We start from the raw sequence: 18,663 nt of genomic DNA on the forward strand, positions 1-18,663 counted from the left end.
AGGAATACAGACCCCCCAGAAATCAGCTGTTCACTCTAGTGACGAAAGTAAGAACTGCAGAAAAAATGCACATTCAAAGGGGAGAATAATTATTCTGTCAAGGGTGGGTTTTTTAATACATTTTTATTAGAGGCAAACTAAGACAAAATAAACGTGGCACAGTGTGTAAATGATAGCACATTAGTGCAGGAAATTAAGATATTGATTAAAATACTGGAAGTGAATGCTGGAATTAAACAATTAAGTAAGCAAATGAGCAAACGCTGTGTGCATTTAAGGAAAGAGACTCATGACTCAAATAGAAGCCTGTGTCTAATAAGCGCCTGTTGTGTTCAGTGATTCAAGCAAATAAACGCCTGGGCTATTAATTGATGTTTACTCTAAAACCTATACTTCGGCCTAATCAGTTCTTCTGTCTCACCTCCCTTCTCCAACACTCCTTGCTGATCTAGATTAACTTGATGCCCCTCATTGTACAAGTCTAGGCCATGTAAACGTGCCTTCCCTAAAGCCTGTCAGTAAATCTCATAATCCTAAATTCTCATGTGTCTTGCTTTTAAAATGGTTTCAGTGGCACAATTAGCTTTCACAGATTAGTCAAGAAGGGGAGATGAGCAGAAAGAGACATACGTCTGAGCCAAGTGACTTAATGTGACTATCACACATGGTAGACTAAGTCATGAAAGAACCTCTTTGGTAACCTTGGATTTTATCGACACACATGCCTCAGACATATGTATCTTTCTGCTCAGATCTCCCCTTCTTGACTAATCTGTGAAAGCTAATTGTGCCACTGAACCCATTGTAAAAGAAAGAATCATGGGAAAATGTGTATTTTTTCCCTCTGTGGGTGCTGAAAGCCTATGCGTCCTCTCTCTGTTGGGAACTACAGGTGTACAGCAGCATGGAGCACCTGTCCCAGCTGGAGCACAAGCCCCCGACGGTGACCCGGCGGGAGCACAAGGGCCCCAGGGAGGACCGGGCGGCCAAGAGAGAGAGCCTGGGCAGCCTGACCTTGAGAGATAAGAGCTGGAGGACAGGATCACCTGAGATGTGAGTATGACCACTACTGTACTCTGACTAGTACTAGTGCCTTCTTACCTTGCATAACATGTCAGAAATGTGACATTGTTGGTCCTCATTATCAAGGCTCTCATTATCATTACTCATTGTTTGTTTTCATAAATACAATCAATTTATTTTGTGTTGTGTTGTGTCTAGGAAGCGACTGTCATGCTCAGAGTCATCCTTCACTGAGAGTGACTCCAGTCCTCCATCTGGGGCCCGGCGACGCTTTTCTGCCCTCATGGACACTCACCGCTTCGCCTCCCCACTAGAGGCCGATCCTGAGCTGCCAGTGCCCACCAGGCAGCCCCCAGTCAAGGCCAGGGGCACCTCTCTGGAGGGGGCCATGGGCACCACATCCATGGGCACCACATCCAGCCAGGGGGATTTTAGGAAGGAAAAGGAGGGCAACGGGTTGACTGCTGGAGGTGAGGGCATTTGGCATTGGATAATGGATGAATCCTTGCTTGACATACACTTTGATGCCTACATGATATTATTCCTCCATCTTTCTGCTCTGCTCCAGACAAGCTTCTGAGGCCAGCTGATGTACCAATCGGAGTCATCCCCAGCCCCAACAGTACTGTGACTGCTGGGGCCACAGAGCCCCAGGGGTCCCGGGCCACCAACGAACTGGTCCTGAGGAGGGTCCGCCACAGCCAGCTCTCAGCTGAGGGAGAGAAACGCAACTCGCGACCCGTAACCAAGGTCATCAAGTCTGCCTCCACCACAGCCCTGTCTGTCATCATACCTACAGGTGAGGAGCTGGAAGGCAAGGGAGTGTGAGAAGAGCGGGGCTGTCTGTTGCTAATGACAATATTAATGTTAAACAGTAAAACGGTTAACTGGGCTTGTTATGGAAAATAGTACATTTCTTAAAGACTATCTATTGCTTTGACCTTCAATTGACTTATTCAGATGTTTTTTCTCACACTTTATTCCTGTGATTCTCTCCCCCCTCCTCAGTGGAGCAGCATGGTACGTCCCCCCTGGCCAGCCCCATGTCTCCTCGATCCATCTCCTCCGACCTGTCGTCTCGTGACTCCTCCCCCAGCCGAGACTACTCGCCCACGGTCAACGTGCTGCGTTCTCCCATCACCATCCACCGCTCTGGGAAGAAGTACGGTTTCACCCTCCGAGCCATTCGAGTCTACATGGGAGACAGTGATGTCTACAGCGTACACCACGTTGTCTGGGTGAGACAGCGATAGAGATTATATGTTTTGTGTTTGTTTCTATGGAGAAAGTAGTGTTAAGTAGACATCACTCTATTGAAGAAGTTCTGTATCAGAACAAAGCATCGCTACAATTGTAGTGGAAAAAACAGACTTGTCCAATAGCATGATGACTTGTTTGATTGATGTTGATCTGTTTCAATCACAGCATGTGGAGGACGGAGGCCCTGCCCAGGAGGCGGGACTCTGCGCTGGTGACCTCATCACTCATGTGAACGGGGAGTCTGTCCACGGGCTGGTGCACACTGAGGTGGTGGAGCTCATTCTGAAGGTGAGAGGAAAGGAAAGAAACAACATGTGTTTTTTTCGACAGTATAGAATACAGGTGAAGCCTAACATACACTGTGTGCAGAATTATTAGGCAAGTGAGTATTCTGATCTTATCATTATTTCTATGCACATTTTCCAACTCCAAACTATATAAACTTGAATGCTTATTGGATTGAATCATTTTCAGGTGATAATGTACTTGTGTAATGAGGGAGGGTGTGGTGAAAGTGAATAACACCTTATATCAAGGTGTGCATAATTATTAGGCAGCTTCATTACCTCAGGTAAAATGGGCCAAAAAAGAGATTTAACTGACACTGAAAAGTAAAAAATTGTAAAATGCCTTTCAGACGGATGCAACACTCTTGAAATAGCTAAACTATTGAGGCGTGACCACCGGACAATCAAACGTTTTGTTGCGAATAGTCAACTGGGGGGCATAAAACGCATGGAGAAGAAAAGGTGCAAATTAACTGCAAAAGACTTGAGAAGAATTAAACATCAAGCTACCAAGAACCCATTATCCTCCAGTGCCACCATAATTCCAGAACTGCAACCTACCTGGAGTGTCCCGAAGTACAAGGTGTGAAGTGCTCAGAGACATGGCCAAGGTCAAGAAGGCTGAAACACGACCACCACTGAATAAGATTCACAAGTTGAAGCGTCAAGATTGGGCAAAGAAATACCTGAAGACAGATTTTTCAAAGGTTTTATGGACAGATGAAATGAGAGTGACTCTTGATGGACCAGATGGATGGGCCCGTGGCTGGATCAGTAATGGACACAGGGCACCACTTCGAATCAAATCAAATCAAATTGTATTTGTCACATACACATGGTTAGCAGATGTTAATGCAAGTGTAGCGAAATGCTTGTGCTTCTAGTTCCGACAATGCAGTAATAACCAACGAGTAATCTAACCTAACAATTTCACAACAACTACCTTATACACACAAGTGTAAAGGGATGAAGAATATCAACACGTTAAAAAAAACTAAATACTGCATAGTTTCCTAGGAACGCGAAGCGAGGCGGCCATCTCTGTCGGCGCCGGAAGTTAATATTCTTTTATTTATTTAAAAATCAGGCGCCAGCAAGGAGGAGGGGTACTGGTATGGGCTGCTATCATTAAGGATGAGGTAGTTGGACCTTTTCAGGTTGAAGATGGACTGAAACTGGAAGATACTTTCTTCAAGCAGTGGTACAGGAAGAAGTCCTCAGCATTCAAGAAGGCCATGATCTTTATGCAGGACAATGCTCCATCACATGCATCCAAGTACTCCACTGCCTGGCTAGCCAGCAAGGGCCTCAAAGATGCCTGAATAATGACCAGGCCCTCTTCCTCACCTGACTTAAATCCTATTGAGAGCTTGTGGGCCCTTCCCAAATGTGAGATTTAGTGTGAATGAAGACAATACACCTCTTTGAACAGCATTTGGGAGGCTGTAGTTGCTACTTCAGCGAAAGTTGATTGTGAACAGATCAAGAAACTGACAAGACTCCATGCATGGAAGGCTCACGGCAGTTATTTAAAAGAAGGGTGGCTATATGTCACGCCCTGACCTTAGAGAGCCTTTTTATTTCTCTATTTGGTTAGGTCAGGTTGTGATTTGGGTGGGCATTCTAGTTTGTCTTTTTCTTTGTTGGCCGGGTATGGTTCCCAATCAGAGGCAGCTGTCTATCGTTGATTGGTGATCATACTTAGGCAGCCCTTTTCCCACCTTCAGTTGTGGGATCTTGTTTGTGTGTAGTTGCTTTCTGCACTGCATGTAGCTTTACGTTCGTTTTGTATTTCGTATTTTTTTGGTGTCATTTCAAATAAAATAAAATGTACGCCCACCACGCTGCACCTTGGTCCAATCCATCTTTCAACGAGCGTGACACTATATTGGTCACTGAATATTTTTGAAAGGCCAAACTTGTTATTTAATTGTCATTTTGTGTTACTTATTTGTTACACTTACTCTAAAAATTGAGAATAAAAAGTGAGTTGGGAGAAATTATTTTTGTAGTTCAGTTGCCTAATAATTGTGCACACTAATAGTTGCCTAACACTTATATATTCCCCTGAGAAAGACAAACCTCACTATTCCTTTGTTAAACATTCAGGTTTGAGATGCAATAACATTTTGGATTGACTGAGAGCATTGTGTTTGTTCAACAATAAAATGTATCCTGAGGAATACAATTTGCCTAATAATTGTGCAAGCAGTGCATACTGTACGTTTTTTGTTTCCGTTGTTTCTCCAGAGTGGAAACAATGTGACGGTGACCACCACGCCCTTTGAAAACACCTCCATCAAGATTGGTCCTGCCCGCAAGTCCAGCTACAAGTCCAAGATGGCACGGCGCAACAAGAAGACAGGGGCTAAGGAGGGACAAGAAAGGTACAAGTGGGTTTCTCTGCACAGCAGATGCTACACTATGATTTCAGATGAGCGCTCTAGAAAATCAATGTCATTGACTCTGTTCTTCTAACTCTCTCTCTCTCCTCTCATCCTCCCACCTCTCTCTTTTCACTTCTCACTCGCAGTAAGAAGCGCAGCTCGTTGTTCAGGAAGATCACTAAGCAGTCGAACCTGCTCCACACCAGCCGCAGCCTGTCCTCTCTGAACCGCTCTCTGTCATCAGGGGACAGCCTCCCAGGCTCCCCCACCCACAACCTCTCTGCCCGCTCCCCCACACAGAGCTACCGCTCCACCCCCGACTCCACCTACCTGGGTCAGTATGAAGGGCAATACTCTACCTACATTACTGTACAGCACTCCTCTTAGCATCTGCACCCTCACATAACAAAATAATACAGTTTGAATTATTGCTATATCTCTTCTTCACTCCTCAGGCAACTCTTCTCAGAGCAGCTCTCCAGTCTCCAGCACCCCTAACTCCCCGGCTGCCTCCCAGCACATGAGACCCAGCTCCCTGCACGGCCTCTCCCCCAAGCTGCACCGCCAGTACCGCTCAGCCCGCTGCAAGTCAGCTGGCAACATCCCCCTGTCCCCCCTGGCCCACACACCCTCCCCCACCACCGCCTCTCCCCCACCCCTGTCTGGCCACACGGTGGGTAGCTCCAACACCACCCAGGCCTTCCCAGCCAAGCTCCACTCCTCTCCACCTGTGGCCCGTCCCAGGCCCAAAAGCGCAGAGCCCCCCCGCTCACCCTTGCTACAGCGGGTTCAGTCGTCAGAGAAACTGGGCGCGACCCTCCTGCCCTCCTTTTCATCTTCGTCATCAGCTTCCTCGCCCATTGCAGGGGGGGTCTCAATGCGTAAGCACAGCCTGGAGGTGTCACATGGGGACTACAGGAGGGAGTCTTTCCACTGCGAGCACAGCCTGCAGAGTCTGCTGGAGATGGAGGGAGAGAACGGGCCCGTTCCCCCCTCTCCCTCATATTCCTCCTCCCCCTCTCCCCCCACGGTTGGAGAGACAGGGTGCCTGAAGCCTGCGAGGAGGCTGGGGAGACAGGAGTCGCCCCTGAGCCGGGACACACTGCAGACAGGGAGGGAGAGAGCTGCCCAGACTACAGCATCTGACCCTCACACTGACAGCACACCTGTTAAAGTAGAGCCCAAGACCAGCGCTGGTGAGACAGCTCAGACATTAACCCCTTGTGAGGCTCTGAAGAGAAAAGCTTCCCCAGTACCAGGTGAGGCCCAGCCTAGCCCAGCCTCAACCCCCTCCACTCCAGGAGCCAAGTCCAGCCCAGCAGACAGACCTCTAAGCTCTAGTGCTCCAAGCTCTGAGACAGCCAGTGGAGGCCCTAAACCCACTGAGAGGGCCCCAGTCCAGGCTACATCCCAGAGTCCGCTCTCCCAGGAGCGTAAGCACCAGGCTGTCCAGACAGACACCACCCCAGCAAGCAGAAGCCAGGAGAAGAGTGAGGAGAAAGGGACTGTGGGCCCAGACAAAGTCACTACACAGAGTGTGGGAGCTACAGAGTTGGCCAAGGCAAGTAAAGACACACAGATGGGAGAGAGCACTTTGAAAGGAGGGATGGGTGGCATTGACAAAGCCAATGAGACCAAGGTTAAAGGACCTGCTCCATCAGTCCCAACCCAAGCACCAGCCCCAACCCCGGCCACATCCCCTCTTACCATAGGCCCAGTTCCTGCTTCAACAAAATCCAGAGCAGGCAAGGTTTCTGTTCTGTTGAGCAGCTACCGAGGGGCCAAGGAGGAGAGGAGTCACCTGGAGGTGGTGGAGGAGAACCCTATGTCCCCCTCCTCCACCGCTGCCTCCCCCTGCTCCAGCAAGTCACGCCCCGTTTCCCCTGGTGACAAGCCAAGCTTTGTGACTCAGCTGACCAGTGTGGCCAAAAACGTGCTGGGGCCTATGAAGATGGGATCCCAGGAAGGGCCCAAGGGCGGTGAGGAGAAGCGGGGAAGTTCAGCAGGAAAGTCTGAGGCTCCATCTGGAGGTGGTCGACGGGGGGCTCAGGGGACATCTCAAAGTCCTGCCGGCTCAGCTCAGCCTGAAAAGGCAAACACGAGGAATTCAGGTAAGCACCACTCCTGATCTGCGAGTGAGGGACAAACCTGGGATCTCCCGAAAAATGCCTTTTGGACCGGAATATCATGCCACCATATCAGGCACGGACAGGGCACCCTCAAAAAAGGGACAAAAACATGTACGCCTAAAGAAACACACACCAAATAGCTAGAAAATACAGACCTGTAGATAAAACAAGAATATGTGGAGGAATGTGCTTTAATGCTGTTCTCAAATGTGTGTATGTATGTACTGTATGTGTAATGTATATAGTAAAAGCGTGTCTTCTTGCATGTTCCAAATTGTACATGAGAGATGAAAGAGAATATTTAAAGAGATGAGGAAAAACATCTAACAGACCTGATGGTAGTGAACACTGTGAACATCATGTCAACAGCCCTCACATGTTCCCAATGTAAACAGCATGTCAATAGGCAGGCTTCTGTCACAGTCTGTCACCATGAGGAGCATTACCCATGTCCGTCAACTTCGATGCCATCTCTTCACTCAGTTAAAATACAAAGATAATACAAAGACCTTGTCTTTTTCTCACACAGTACCTGGAAAAAAGATTGAGAGAAGAATTGTTGCATTGGTGTAACATGCATTGGTGTAACACATTGAGATGTGTTACTAACTGGACTAAGATGATGACCTGCTTGCTAAATGTGGAACTTGGAATTGTATTGTGTAAAGAAGAGCTGAATGAATTTGTTTGAGTGTTTTAAGGGCTGAGTCCTGGTTGGATTTAGGTGGACTATCTGAACTTGCACAGGGACACTATGCAATGGAATTTTTAGGTATTTTCCTGTGTGTCCCCTACAATGTACCCATGAACGGATGTTAGGGAGGTAAAGGTTTGCAATAAGCCAAGCAGAGCAGATATATTGTTCTACGAATTGTCTGCATTGACTCCACCCACTGGGCACACACTGGTTGAATCAATGTTGTTTCCACATCATTTCAATGAAATTACGTTGAACCAATATGGAGTAGACATTGAATTGACGTCTGTGCCCAGTGGGCATTGTGAATTGTGCAATTATTTAGGTTCTGACATGAATACAGTGCTAATGAATTGAACTAAAGAAGTGGAACCCATATGTCTCTGTGTGTGAATTAAGTGTGGTCAGGTGATGAAATAGATACTATAGAATGGGAGTCTTCTTTGAGACTTACTCGTACTCTGGCAACGTAGGCTAGAACTCTCTCCCTTTTCAATGTATGCAAAATTAGCATTGTATAATGTAATGTGTGAATAAAAGTGCCAGTTTTAATTGAGGGATAACATGTTGTTTACAGTGATGTGTAATGCTATGCAAGTTCTATGTAGAATTCCTAGTGAGATCTGAGAGCCCGCCGTAGACCTAGGCAGCACTCTCATCAGTGACATAACTTAATATGTTCATGCCCATACCTGTATCAGACTGCCATCTTGTGGTCATCACACAACTGTCCTGAACATAGTATTTGAGGTCAAAATGTAATTTACACATAATCAGTTCACAATTGAATGACACAAGATTAGATTTTATCCGAGATATTACCCTCATATCTTCATTATTTTCTATTATAACCATTGTTCCATTCATATAGCTACTAGAAACGTGTTTGTCTCAATACAATTTGAAAAAACGTTTGTTGTGTGTATTATGACCGATAAAGAGAGATGTATGATACTGATACAGTGCTCCTAGGAGACGACAAACAGCTCATATTTAGATGAATGCTAGTTAAAAGCTTGTGTTTGTGTATGCGGGGGTTTGTGTGGAAATTGCACTTTATTTTGTGTCAAATTTATTTATCTATTTATTACACTATTTATTGTATTTGATTATTTGTCAATTGCTCTCAAACGGTTTACTTGTGCATTGTTCTTTGAATTGTTATTTATATCTCTAAATTGTAAGTCTACAAATGAGAGAATTTACCTAATCTATGTGGTTGTCCTATTTTGTGCAGTTATACTTCTGTCATTCCATAAGAGAGTTGCAATACACCATGGCCTCTGTCCATGTTGACTTATTTGTGAGTTTTGACTTTTTTATGACACTTCTCTCAGTTCATTGTTGTCCATGTTATTTTATTCCCTAGGCGCTGTTATGAAACCAATGCAAAAAAAAGCCTAAAGAGTAATAAAATCCTTAAAGAGAATCCTTAAATTATTATGTGCCTGTTTGTGTTCTTGTTGTGAGACAGAACTTTGACAGACAACTTCTAAATGGATTTCAGATGGATCTACAGCAGGGCCACATTCAGCAAAACTTTGCCCAACCTTGCAGATAGACATTTCATGAATAGGGCAATACATAAATCCTTATTCTATACGTCAGAGAGGCATGTTTGTTTTACGTAGCATATATATATATATATATATATATATATATATGAACGTTCCAAAACGTTGCGTCATGCTGAACACGCCGCTGTGTAGGGAGTAAGTCAATGGGGGTAATTGACCAATCACGATACCGATTGCCAAGTAGACAAACAGGAAGTCAGGCCGCTAGCTAATCATGGGATAACTTGTTCTTGAAAGGCATCTCCAATTCCGACGATTATTTTGTTGACAGTAGTTTGTAAGTGAAACATACAAGATGACAGATATGTAAATAAAGGTAAGAGGACAAATGATCGACCAACTATAAAGAGCTCAGGAGAGAAGAACAGCTAATGTTAGCTTGTTTACGGAATATAATAAAGACATGGATGTCGTTGGCTAGCTAGTTAACCCGCTGTCAATTAGTTATTAGCTCACTCACTAGCAAGTCAGTCAGCCTGCATTGAGTTCGCTTAAGATTTGAAAGCAATATACAATATTTTTGTTAGCTATATTTTTTTTTACAATGAAACGATAGAACACATTCAGCCAGCAAGAAGCTCGCCAGTGACAAATGAATACCAACGTGCTTGCCATTGTGTTGGAAAAAATGTTGACTATTCATCTGTAATGTTGAGACATGTAGTTACCTCAGCACTAGGCGTGTCACTGTAATGTTAGCTGGTTGTCAACACGAATATTATTAGTTACGTTAAACAATTCAGGTGCTGATTTATCACACAGCTCGCTAACGTTACTGATATACAGTGCATTCGGAAGTATTTAGACCCCTTGACTTTTTCCACATGTTACGTTACAGCCTTATTCTAAAATTGATTAAATAAATTATCTTCCTCATCAATGTACACACAATACCCAATAATGACAAAGTGAAAACAGGTTTTTCGAAATGTTTGCAAATGTATTAAAAATAAAAAACATACCTTATTTACATAAGTATTCAGACCCTTTACTATGAGACTCTAAATTGAGCTCAGGTGCATCCTGCTTCCATTGATTATCCTTGAGATGTTTCTACAACTGGATTGGAGTCCACCTGTGGTAAATATCAATTGATTGGACATGATTTGGAAAGGCACACACTTGTCTATATAAGTTCCCACAGTTGACAGTGCATGTCAGAGCAAAAGCCAAGCCATGAGGTTGAAGGAATTGTCCGTAGAGCTCCGAGACAGGATTGTGTCGAGGCACAGATCTGGGGAAGGCTACCAAAACATTTCTGCAGCATTGATGGTCCCCAAGAACACAGTGGCCCCACCAAGACTCTTCCTAGAGCTGGCCGCCCGGCCAAACTGAGCAATCGGGGAGAAGGGCCTTGGTCAGGGTGGTGACCAAGAACCCGATGGTCACTGACAGAACTCCAGAGTTCTTCTGTGGCGATGGGAGAACCTTCCAGATGGACAACCTTCCAGATGGACAACCATCTCTGCAGCACTCCACCAATCAGGCCTTTATGGTAGAGTGGCCAGACCGGACCCACTCCTCAGTAAAAGGCACATGATAGCCCGGTTGGAGTTTGCTAAAAGGCATCTAAAGGACTCTTACCATAAGAAACAAGATTCTCTGGTCTGATGAAACCAAGATTGAACTCTTTGGCCTGAATTCCAAGCGTCACGTCTGGAGGAAACCTGGAACCATCCCTACGGTGAAGCATGGTGGTGGCAGTATCTTGCTGTGGGGGTGTTTTTCAGCGGCAAGGACTGGGAGAATAGTCAGGATCAAAGAAAGATGAACGGAGCAAAGTACAGAGAGATCCTTGATGAAACCTGCTCCAGAGCACTCAGGCCCTCAGACTGGGGTGAAGGTTCACCTTCCAACAGGACAATGACCCTAAGCACACAGCCAAGACAATGCAGGAGTGGCTTCAAGACAAGTCTCTGAATGTCCTTGAATGGCCCAGCCAGAGGCCGGATGTGAACCCGATTGAAAATCTCTGGAGAGACCTGTAAATAGCTGTGCAGCAACGCTCCCCATCCAAGCTGACAGAGCTTGAGAGGATCCGCAGAGAAGAATGGGAGAAACTCCCCAAATACAGGGTTGCCAAGCTTGTAGTGTCACACCCAAGAAATCTTGAGGCTTTAATTGCTGCCAAAGGTGCTTCAACAAAGTACTAAGTCACGGGTCTGAATACCTATGTAAATGGGATATTTCGTGTTTTTATATATATTTTATATATATTTGCAAAAATGTCTAAACCTGTTTTTGGTTTGTCGTTATGGGGTATTGTGTTTAGAATGATGAGGGGAGGGGGGGGGGGGGGATATTGAATCCAGTTTAGAATAAGGCTGCAACGTAACAATGTTGAAAGTCAAGGGGTCTGAATACTTTCCGAATGCGCTGTAGACTAGCCAGCTATAAAATCTTTCAATGTATATTAAACAGTTGGATACTAGCTACAGTGGGGCAAAAAAGTATTTAGTCAGCCACCAATTGTGCAAGTTCTCCCACTTAAAAAGATGAGGCCTGTAATTTTCATCATAGGTACACTTCAACTATGACAGACAAAATGAGGGGGAAAAAATCCAGAAAATCACATTGTAGGATTTTTAATGAATTTCTTTGCAAATTATGGTGGAAAATAAGTATTTGGTCAATAACAAAAGTTTATCTCAATACTTTGTTATATACCCTTTGTTGGCAATGACAGAGGTCAAACGTTTTCTGTAAGTCTTCACAAGGTTTTCACACACTGCTGGTATTTTGGCCCATTCCTCCATGCAGATCTCCTCTAGAGCAGTGATGTTTTGGGGCTGTTGCTGGGCAACACGGACTTTCAACTCCCTCCAAAGATTTTCTATGGGGTTGAGATCTGGAGACTGGCTAGGCCACTCCAGGACCTTGAAATGCTTCTTACGAAGCCACTCCTTCGTTGCCCGGGCGGTGTGTTTGGGATCATTGTCATGCTGAAAGACCCAGCAACGTTTCATCTTCAATGCCCTTGCTGATGGAAGGAGGTTTTCACTCAGAATCTCACGATACATGGCCCCATTCATTCTTTCCTTTACACGGATCAGTCGTCCTGGTCCCTTTGCAGAAAAACAGCCCCAAAGCATGATGTTTCCACCCCCATGCTTCACTGTAGGTATGGTGTTCTTTGGATGCAACTCAGCATTCTTTGTCCTCCAAACACGACGAGTTGAGTTTTTACCAAAAAGTTCTATTTTGGTTTCATCTGACCATATGACATTCTCCCAATCTTCTTCTGGATCATCCAAATGCTCTCTAGCAAACTTCAGACGGGCCTGGACATGTACTGGCTTAAGCAGGGGGACACGTCTGGTACTGCAGGATTTGAGTCCCTGGCGGCATAGTGTGTTACTAATGGTAGGCTTTGTTACTTTGGTCCCAGCTCTCTGCAGGTCATTCACTAGGTCCCCCCGTGTGGTTCTGGGATTTTTGCTCACCGTTCTTGTGATCATTTTGACCCCACGGGGTGAGATCTTGCGTGGAGCCCCAGATCGAGGGAGATTATCAGTGGTCTTGTATGTCTTCCATTTCCTAATAATTGCTCCCACAGTTGATTTCTTCAAACCAAGCTGCTTACCTATTGCAGATTAAGTCTTCCCAGCCTGGTGCAGGTCTACAATTTTGTTTCTGGTGTCCTTTGACAGCTCTTTGGTCTTGGCCATAGTGGAGTTTGGAGTGTGACTGTTTGAGGTTGTGGACAGGTGTCTTTTATACTGATAACAAGTTCAAACAGGTGCCATTAATACAGGTAACGAGTGGAGGACAGAGGAGCCTCTTAAAGAAGAAGTTACAGGTCTGTGAGAGCCAGAAATCTTGCTTGTTTGTAGGTGACCAAATACTTATTTTCCACCATAATTTGCAAATAAATTCATTAAAAATCCTACAATGTGATTTTCTGGATTTTTTTCCCTAATTTTGTCTGTCATAGTTGAAGTGATGATGATACCTATGATGAAAATTACAGGCCTCTCTCATCTTTTTAAGTGGGAGAACTTGCACAATTGGTGGCTGACTAAATACTTTTTTGCCCCACTGTACATGTGAAGGCAGATGGAGCTCTACTGTGTGTGTAACTGCATTTTCAGTGTCTGCTGAAAAGAAAGTGTTGTTCCACAATTTTTTTCCAGAAGATACTGACCCTACCGTTACGATTGTTTAAACTGAGCTGCACTGGGGTCGGAACACAATCATGATTACATTAAAACACTGTGGAGCTAGCTGGAGAAATGGCACAGAAAACATACCTCAATGCAGGGATGGGTGATGTCACTGTACTCAACGTTTTAGCTTTATCCACATTGATGCATCGAGAAGATTGAAATACTGCTAGTTTTCCCAGAAAACTTCCTTTTTCATCCTCATGCTAGCTAGCAGTAACCACAGCAGCCATTATGGAATGGCAAGTCGTGTTGAACAACAAAGGAGCTGATTGGCTGACACTGCCATTCGAAAATGGCTGCGGTGGTTACTGCTAGCTAGCGTATGTTAGTAATAATACATATCCCATCCCTACATTGAGATTTATATTCCGACCTATATCTCGCACTGGCTCCCCATTGTCTTAATTTAACCATGATTGTGTTTCGACCCCAGTGGAGCTCAGTGTAAACAAGCCTAACGGTAGGGTTGGTATCTTCTAGCAACAACATTATAGTCTATCTATTTGAAAGAAACCCATGTCTGAAATTCCTACTGTCATCACAAGCTAGTCACGTGCCCTCAGTCTAACTCACTGAGGGGAATTATTAACGTGATGCAGTTTAACATACGTTTGTAGCTACTTCCTGGAGAGAAGACTTAGTATAAGCTACTACAATGATCTGTGCAGTCAATATCTCTCAGCTTAAATCTGAGCTTTGCCCCTGATGGTAATCAAGGTTTCTTCATAGCTGAATACTCAATGGTGTGTCCACTCTCAGGTTGATATGGCGATAAGGAAACAACCTCCAGACTCCAGACAGTTGGACAAGCCCAGTAGTCATGAACCCCAGTTCTCCCTGTGAGGGCCAGAGCCCTGAGGGTGACCCTCCAGATGATTGGTTCCACCTTTCCACCATGTCTCTGGGAACTCAGGGCTCTGATGGAAGCCGGGATGACCCAGAGGAACCTGAGGAGAGAGGCAGACTCAAGTCCAAGTTGGTGTCAGCATGGAACAATGTCAAATATGGTATGTGTGCCTAAAACCGTTTTGACCTAACAGTGATTAGTCACTTATTGTTTGTCATTTTATAGTTTGTTTTCCTTTGCCCATCCAGGCTGGTCGTTCAAGTCAAAGGCCCGCTTCAGCAAGACCTCTCCTCTGACCATGCTTGGACAGTCTTATCTGCTCAGTCATGGAGGTGAGAGATGTTCTGTTGGTTGGGTAACTCCACCCTTTTAAAAAGACCCACACCTAATGGTAAACTGGCATGTAACTGGATTTGAGAAAATTCTATATTCAAGGCCAGTGTCTGTCCTTTGTTTTGTCAGTGGAGAGGGAGTGCTTTCGCCGGGCCTTTGCCACTCTGCTGTGGCTGACGTACAGGCGGGGCTTCCCACAGCTGGATGGTTCCTCTCTGACCACAGACAGTGGGTGGGGCTGCATGCTGCGCAGTGGACAGATGCTGCTGGCACAGGGGCTGCTGCAACACCTGCTGCCGCCAGGTAAAAGAAAAAACACACTTGTGCACATGGGAGACACACATACATATACATACATACAGGTACATGTTTCCAGTAGCATCTCAAAGTATCTCCTGAGTAACACACTACTACAGTTTATCACTACTTAGCCTTGTCCCTTGTCTCTCTATTGTTGCCAGGCTGGACCTGGCTCTCTGCCAACCAGGTGTCCAAAGATGACATAGAGGTACAGGAGTCTCGCTCCTTGGGTCCAGAGGTGACTAAGAAGGGAAGGAGGAAGAGCATAGTGTCCTTCCTGGAGAGTCGGACTGAGGTCACTCACAGACGGGTGGTGTCCTGGTTTGGGGACCATCCCATCGCCCCGTTCGGGCTGCACCAGCTGGTGGAACAGGGCACAAGCTCAGGGAAGAAGGCAGGGGACTGGTACGGCCCCTCCATCGTAGCACACATACTTCGGTGAGAACTTAGAAGCTAAACCTGCCCCCCCCCCCCCCCCCCCCCAGCCATCTGCATTCCATACAATACATCTTCCCTTAGTGATGTGGGGTGTCTGTTTGTTTTAGTAAGGCTGTTGACGCAGCATCAGCAGAGGTGTCCAATCTGACAGTGTATGTAGCACAGGACTGCACTGGTGAGTGTTCCCTTGTTATCTCATTCTCACTATTTGGCAGGGTGCCCATCAGACTATAGTAATAGGTGGTATCATTATGTGGTCCCTGTGTAGTGTACATAGATGACGTGGTGAGGCTGTGTGAGAGACCTCTATCTGAGGGCTCCACAGGACCCAGTCCAGCCTGGAAGTCTGTCATCATCCTGGTCCCTGTGCGCCTGGGAGGAGAAGTCCTCAACCCCACCTACATCAAATGTGTCAAAGTATGTGTCAAGTCAGAGTAACATGCTAGAGACATGCACACAGACACTGACAACCACAAAACACAGTGAGAGATTGGTAAACCATTCTTGTGTTTTTCTTTCCATAGAATCTCCTGAGGTTAGAATGCTGCATTGGAATCATTGGTGGCAAACCCAAGCATTCTCTGTTCTTTGTTGGGTACCAAGGTAGGTGTATGGTCTTTCTGTTGTCATTCTGTAATTTTACAGTCCTTGTACCCTCACTCTGACCATGCTCATGTCTCCTGTGCTAGACGAACAGCTGCTGTACTTGGACCCCCACTACAGCCAGTCCACAGTAGATATCACACAGGATAACTTCCCCTTAGAGGTAATGGAAGGCGCTCTCTTCCTGTTTTGGCTGTCTGTGTTGTTTGCAAACCCTATACATTATTCTATATCCATGACACTAGCACAGGTCCTAGACCAAGATTGTATCTTGGTCTAGCAGTATAACACACTTATTTACCGACCTGTCTGTGCCTGTTGGCCACGCTTTCGTGATACAATCAAGATAAAATCTCGGTCTAGAAACTGGGCTACCCTGACGCCACCATCTCTCGCCTTAATGGGGCCTTCTTCTCCTCTCCACTCCCCATGCAGTCATTTCACTGTAAGTGTCCCAGGAAGATCTCCTTCAGTCGCATGGATCCCAGCTGCACTATAGGCTTCTATGCCAAGAGCCAGAAGGAATTTGAGTTACTGTGCTCAGCTGTTAGCACGGTATGTGGGGCACACAGGCACTATTGCTGCTACTATTTATCTAAGCTATACTATATATTATTTTTGTGTATATATTTCCAAACATAAAAATCCCAAATATTAAAATGGTTATTTTGTTACTACGTTGTATTACTTATTTTGTTTTCTTTTTATAAATGGGTATTGCACTGTTGAGGAAAGCTTGCAAGTAAGCATTTCACTGTACCGTTTACACCTGGTATCCTGTGCATGTGACCAACTTGATTTTATTTGTGGTGTCCATGTCAGGGGCATAGGCTGGCTATGGATTTGAACCTTGGACAAGATGCTGTTGACTCTTGAGATCAAATATGCATATATGAAGAGTATGCTGTATAACTGGTGCAGAACATGTTTTAGTTGCAAGGAGCCAAGTACATTATTGCTTTTACAGTATGTCAGTAATACAGTCATTGGTTAATGGTTAAATTGAGATGAGGGGAAAAATAAGAGCTCTCCTAGAGATGGTTCTCTAATTGATCTTTCTCTTCCCCAGGCTCTCTCATCATCAACAGAAAAGTACCCCATCTTCACCATTGCAGAGGGTCAGGGGCAGGATGGGGGGCAGGAGGATGAGAGCGATGCACCCCCAAACTCTGTCACCCACATCTTGACCAAGGACAAGGCGAGGCTGAGAAGGACCAATAACAGCAACAGCATGGATGAGTTTGTGTTATTGTGAACTAACGTAGCAGGTATAAAAGTTCTAAGCTCGGTTGAATTAGCTGTATCCCTGAAAACCGGAACATCCGGTTGTTGGCAACTCTGCTAAGGGTGCTGTGAACAGACTGACTTAATGTGGCCAGCAGGGAACATAATTCACATACCAACTCATACACACGGTTACTGAACTGAGCTTTATCAGTGGCAGCTACTGACGGGGGACATGCTCCAGCATTAGCCTTTATCCCCAACCTCCACAGGCAATACCCAGGCTGGGTGAGGTGTTGCTGAATAGAACAGGCCAATGACACTATTCTTGTGTATTTATTAGTTTGGGCTAATTATTTGTTTTAAGGGGATGTGTTTTTATGAATGTAACAATATTTTTAAATGAAGGTTTTTGTTTAATTGTTTTTAATTTTAAGGTTTTGATATTAGTATGGTTTTGAGGTTCTTACGTTAAATAACCTGCCTTCAACTTCGTTGTTTACTATTCTACATGAAGTCATGGGTGACTCTCTGCCTGGCTGAAAGACACTAACTGACCCTATTTCATCATTGTGTAGATAGGCTGCTCATCCCATAGTCCTCTCCACTACAACCTTTTGTTGAACTACTTTGTCCAGCATTAGACTCAAGACAATCTGGGCTCTGAGCTGCTGTTTGACGTTATGTGACAGGATGTCTGCTCTGTGAATGGATTAGGAAATTGGATTCCTTAGACCTTGTGACGTGCACATGGAACCGTTGAAGGAATACATTTATCTTCTTAGAGATGTGTTGGTTTTATGTGGTTGAGAGGGGAGAGTTTAAAATAATTTCAATTAAGAGGCACATTCTGAGCAATATGGGGTTGCATTTGCCCTGTTTTCAGAATTAATGGAAAATGAGTGGCACAATGCACTCAATAAAAGCTCAGTAAAAAAAATCACTCAACTTCAGACTGATTTAGTTTAGGCCATACAAATTTGAATTACATGTTTAACGGATACCCTGCATTGCTTGTTATTTGGGGTTTTAGGCAGGGTTTCTGTATAGCACTTTGACCTGCTGATGTAAAAAGGTCTATAAATACATTTGTTTGATACCCCTCTTCAGTTCTCCCCACCCCAAAAAATCTGAAAATGTTACTGAAAAATGTAACGATTATAGCTAAAATAATGTCCTCAAGCTTCTAGTAAAGAGATACGCCACTTCCTCTTGGATTATGGCTGAACTATGCCTCTTTTAGCTTCCCCAAGAGGCTAACATCTCTTGATTAGGTCTCTAGGAGTTGAATTAAGGTTGTTATAGTATTTTAACAAGATCCACATTTAAAAAATAAAAATAAATTTGGAAAGAGACCTAACAATGTTAGTATTTCTGGTTTATTGGAAAAAT

The 18,663-nt window shown here is 44.8% G+C and overlaps 2 protein-coding genes across 2 annotated transcripts in view; both read left to right on the forward strand.

Moving 5' to 3' along the window:
• Positions 1 to 7,085, forward strand: part of LOC120044041 (microtubule-associated serine/threonine-protein kinase 1-like) — a 53,290-nt gene extending 46,205 nt beyond the window's left edge. Inside the window, exons 19-26 of the mRNA XM_038988631.1 lie at positions 893 to 1,053; positions 1,222 to 1,493; positions 1,592 to 1,822; positions 2,032 to 2,261; positions 2,449 to 2,571; positions 4,821 to 4,957; positions 5,104 to 5,291; positions 5,413 to 7,085. Coding sequence (XP_038844559.1) covers positions 893 to 1,053; positions 1,222 to 1,493; positions 1,592 to 1,822; positions 2,032 to 2,261; positions 2,449 to 2,571; positions 4,821 to 4,957; positions 5,104 to 5,291; positions 5,413 to 7,085 — 3,015 coding nt within the window. The remainder of the gene's footprint in view (positions 1 to 892; positions 1,054 to 1,221; positions 1,494 to 1,591; positions 1,823 to 2,031; positions 2,262 to 2,448; positions 2,572 to 4,820; positions 4,958 to 5,103; positions 5,292 to 5,412) is intronic.
• A 2,483-nt stretch (positions 7,086 to 9,568) lies between these two features.
• On the forward strand, positions 9,569 to 18,619 carry LOC120038739 (cysteine protease ATG4D-like). Its single transcript, XM_038984399.1, has 11 exons — positions 9,569 to 9,676; positions 14,286 to 14,533; positions 14,622 to 14,705; positions 14,836 to 15,009; positions 15,168 to 15,444; positions 15,552 to 15,619; positions 15,713 to 15,861; positions 15,969 to 16,047; positions 16,134 to 16,210; positions 16,483 to 16,602; positions 17,117 to 18,619. The coding sequence occupies exons 2-11, from the start codon at positions 14,347 to 14,349 to the stop codon at positions 17,300 to 17,302; spliced, it is 1,401 nt and encodes a 466-aa protein (XP_038840327.1). The 5' UTR covers positions 9,569 to 9,676; positions 14,286 to 14,346; the 3' UTR covers positions 17,303 to 18,619.
• The last annotated feature ends 44 nt before the right edge of the window (positions 18,620 to 18,663 follow it).

Source organism: Salvelinus namaycush, chromosome 3 (genome assembly GCF_016432855.1).
Source record: "Salvelinus namaycush isolate Seneca chromosome 3, SaNama_1.0, whole genome shotgun sequence".
In the NCBI taxonomy this organism is placed as follows: Eukaryota; Metazoa; Chordata; class Actinopteri; order Salmoniformes; family Salmonidae; genus Salvelinus; species Salvelinus namaycush.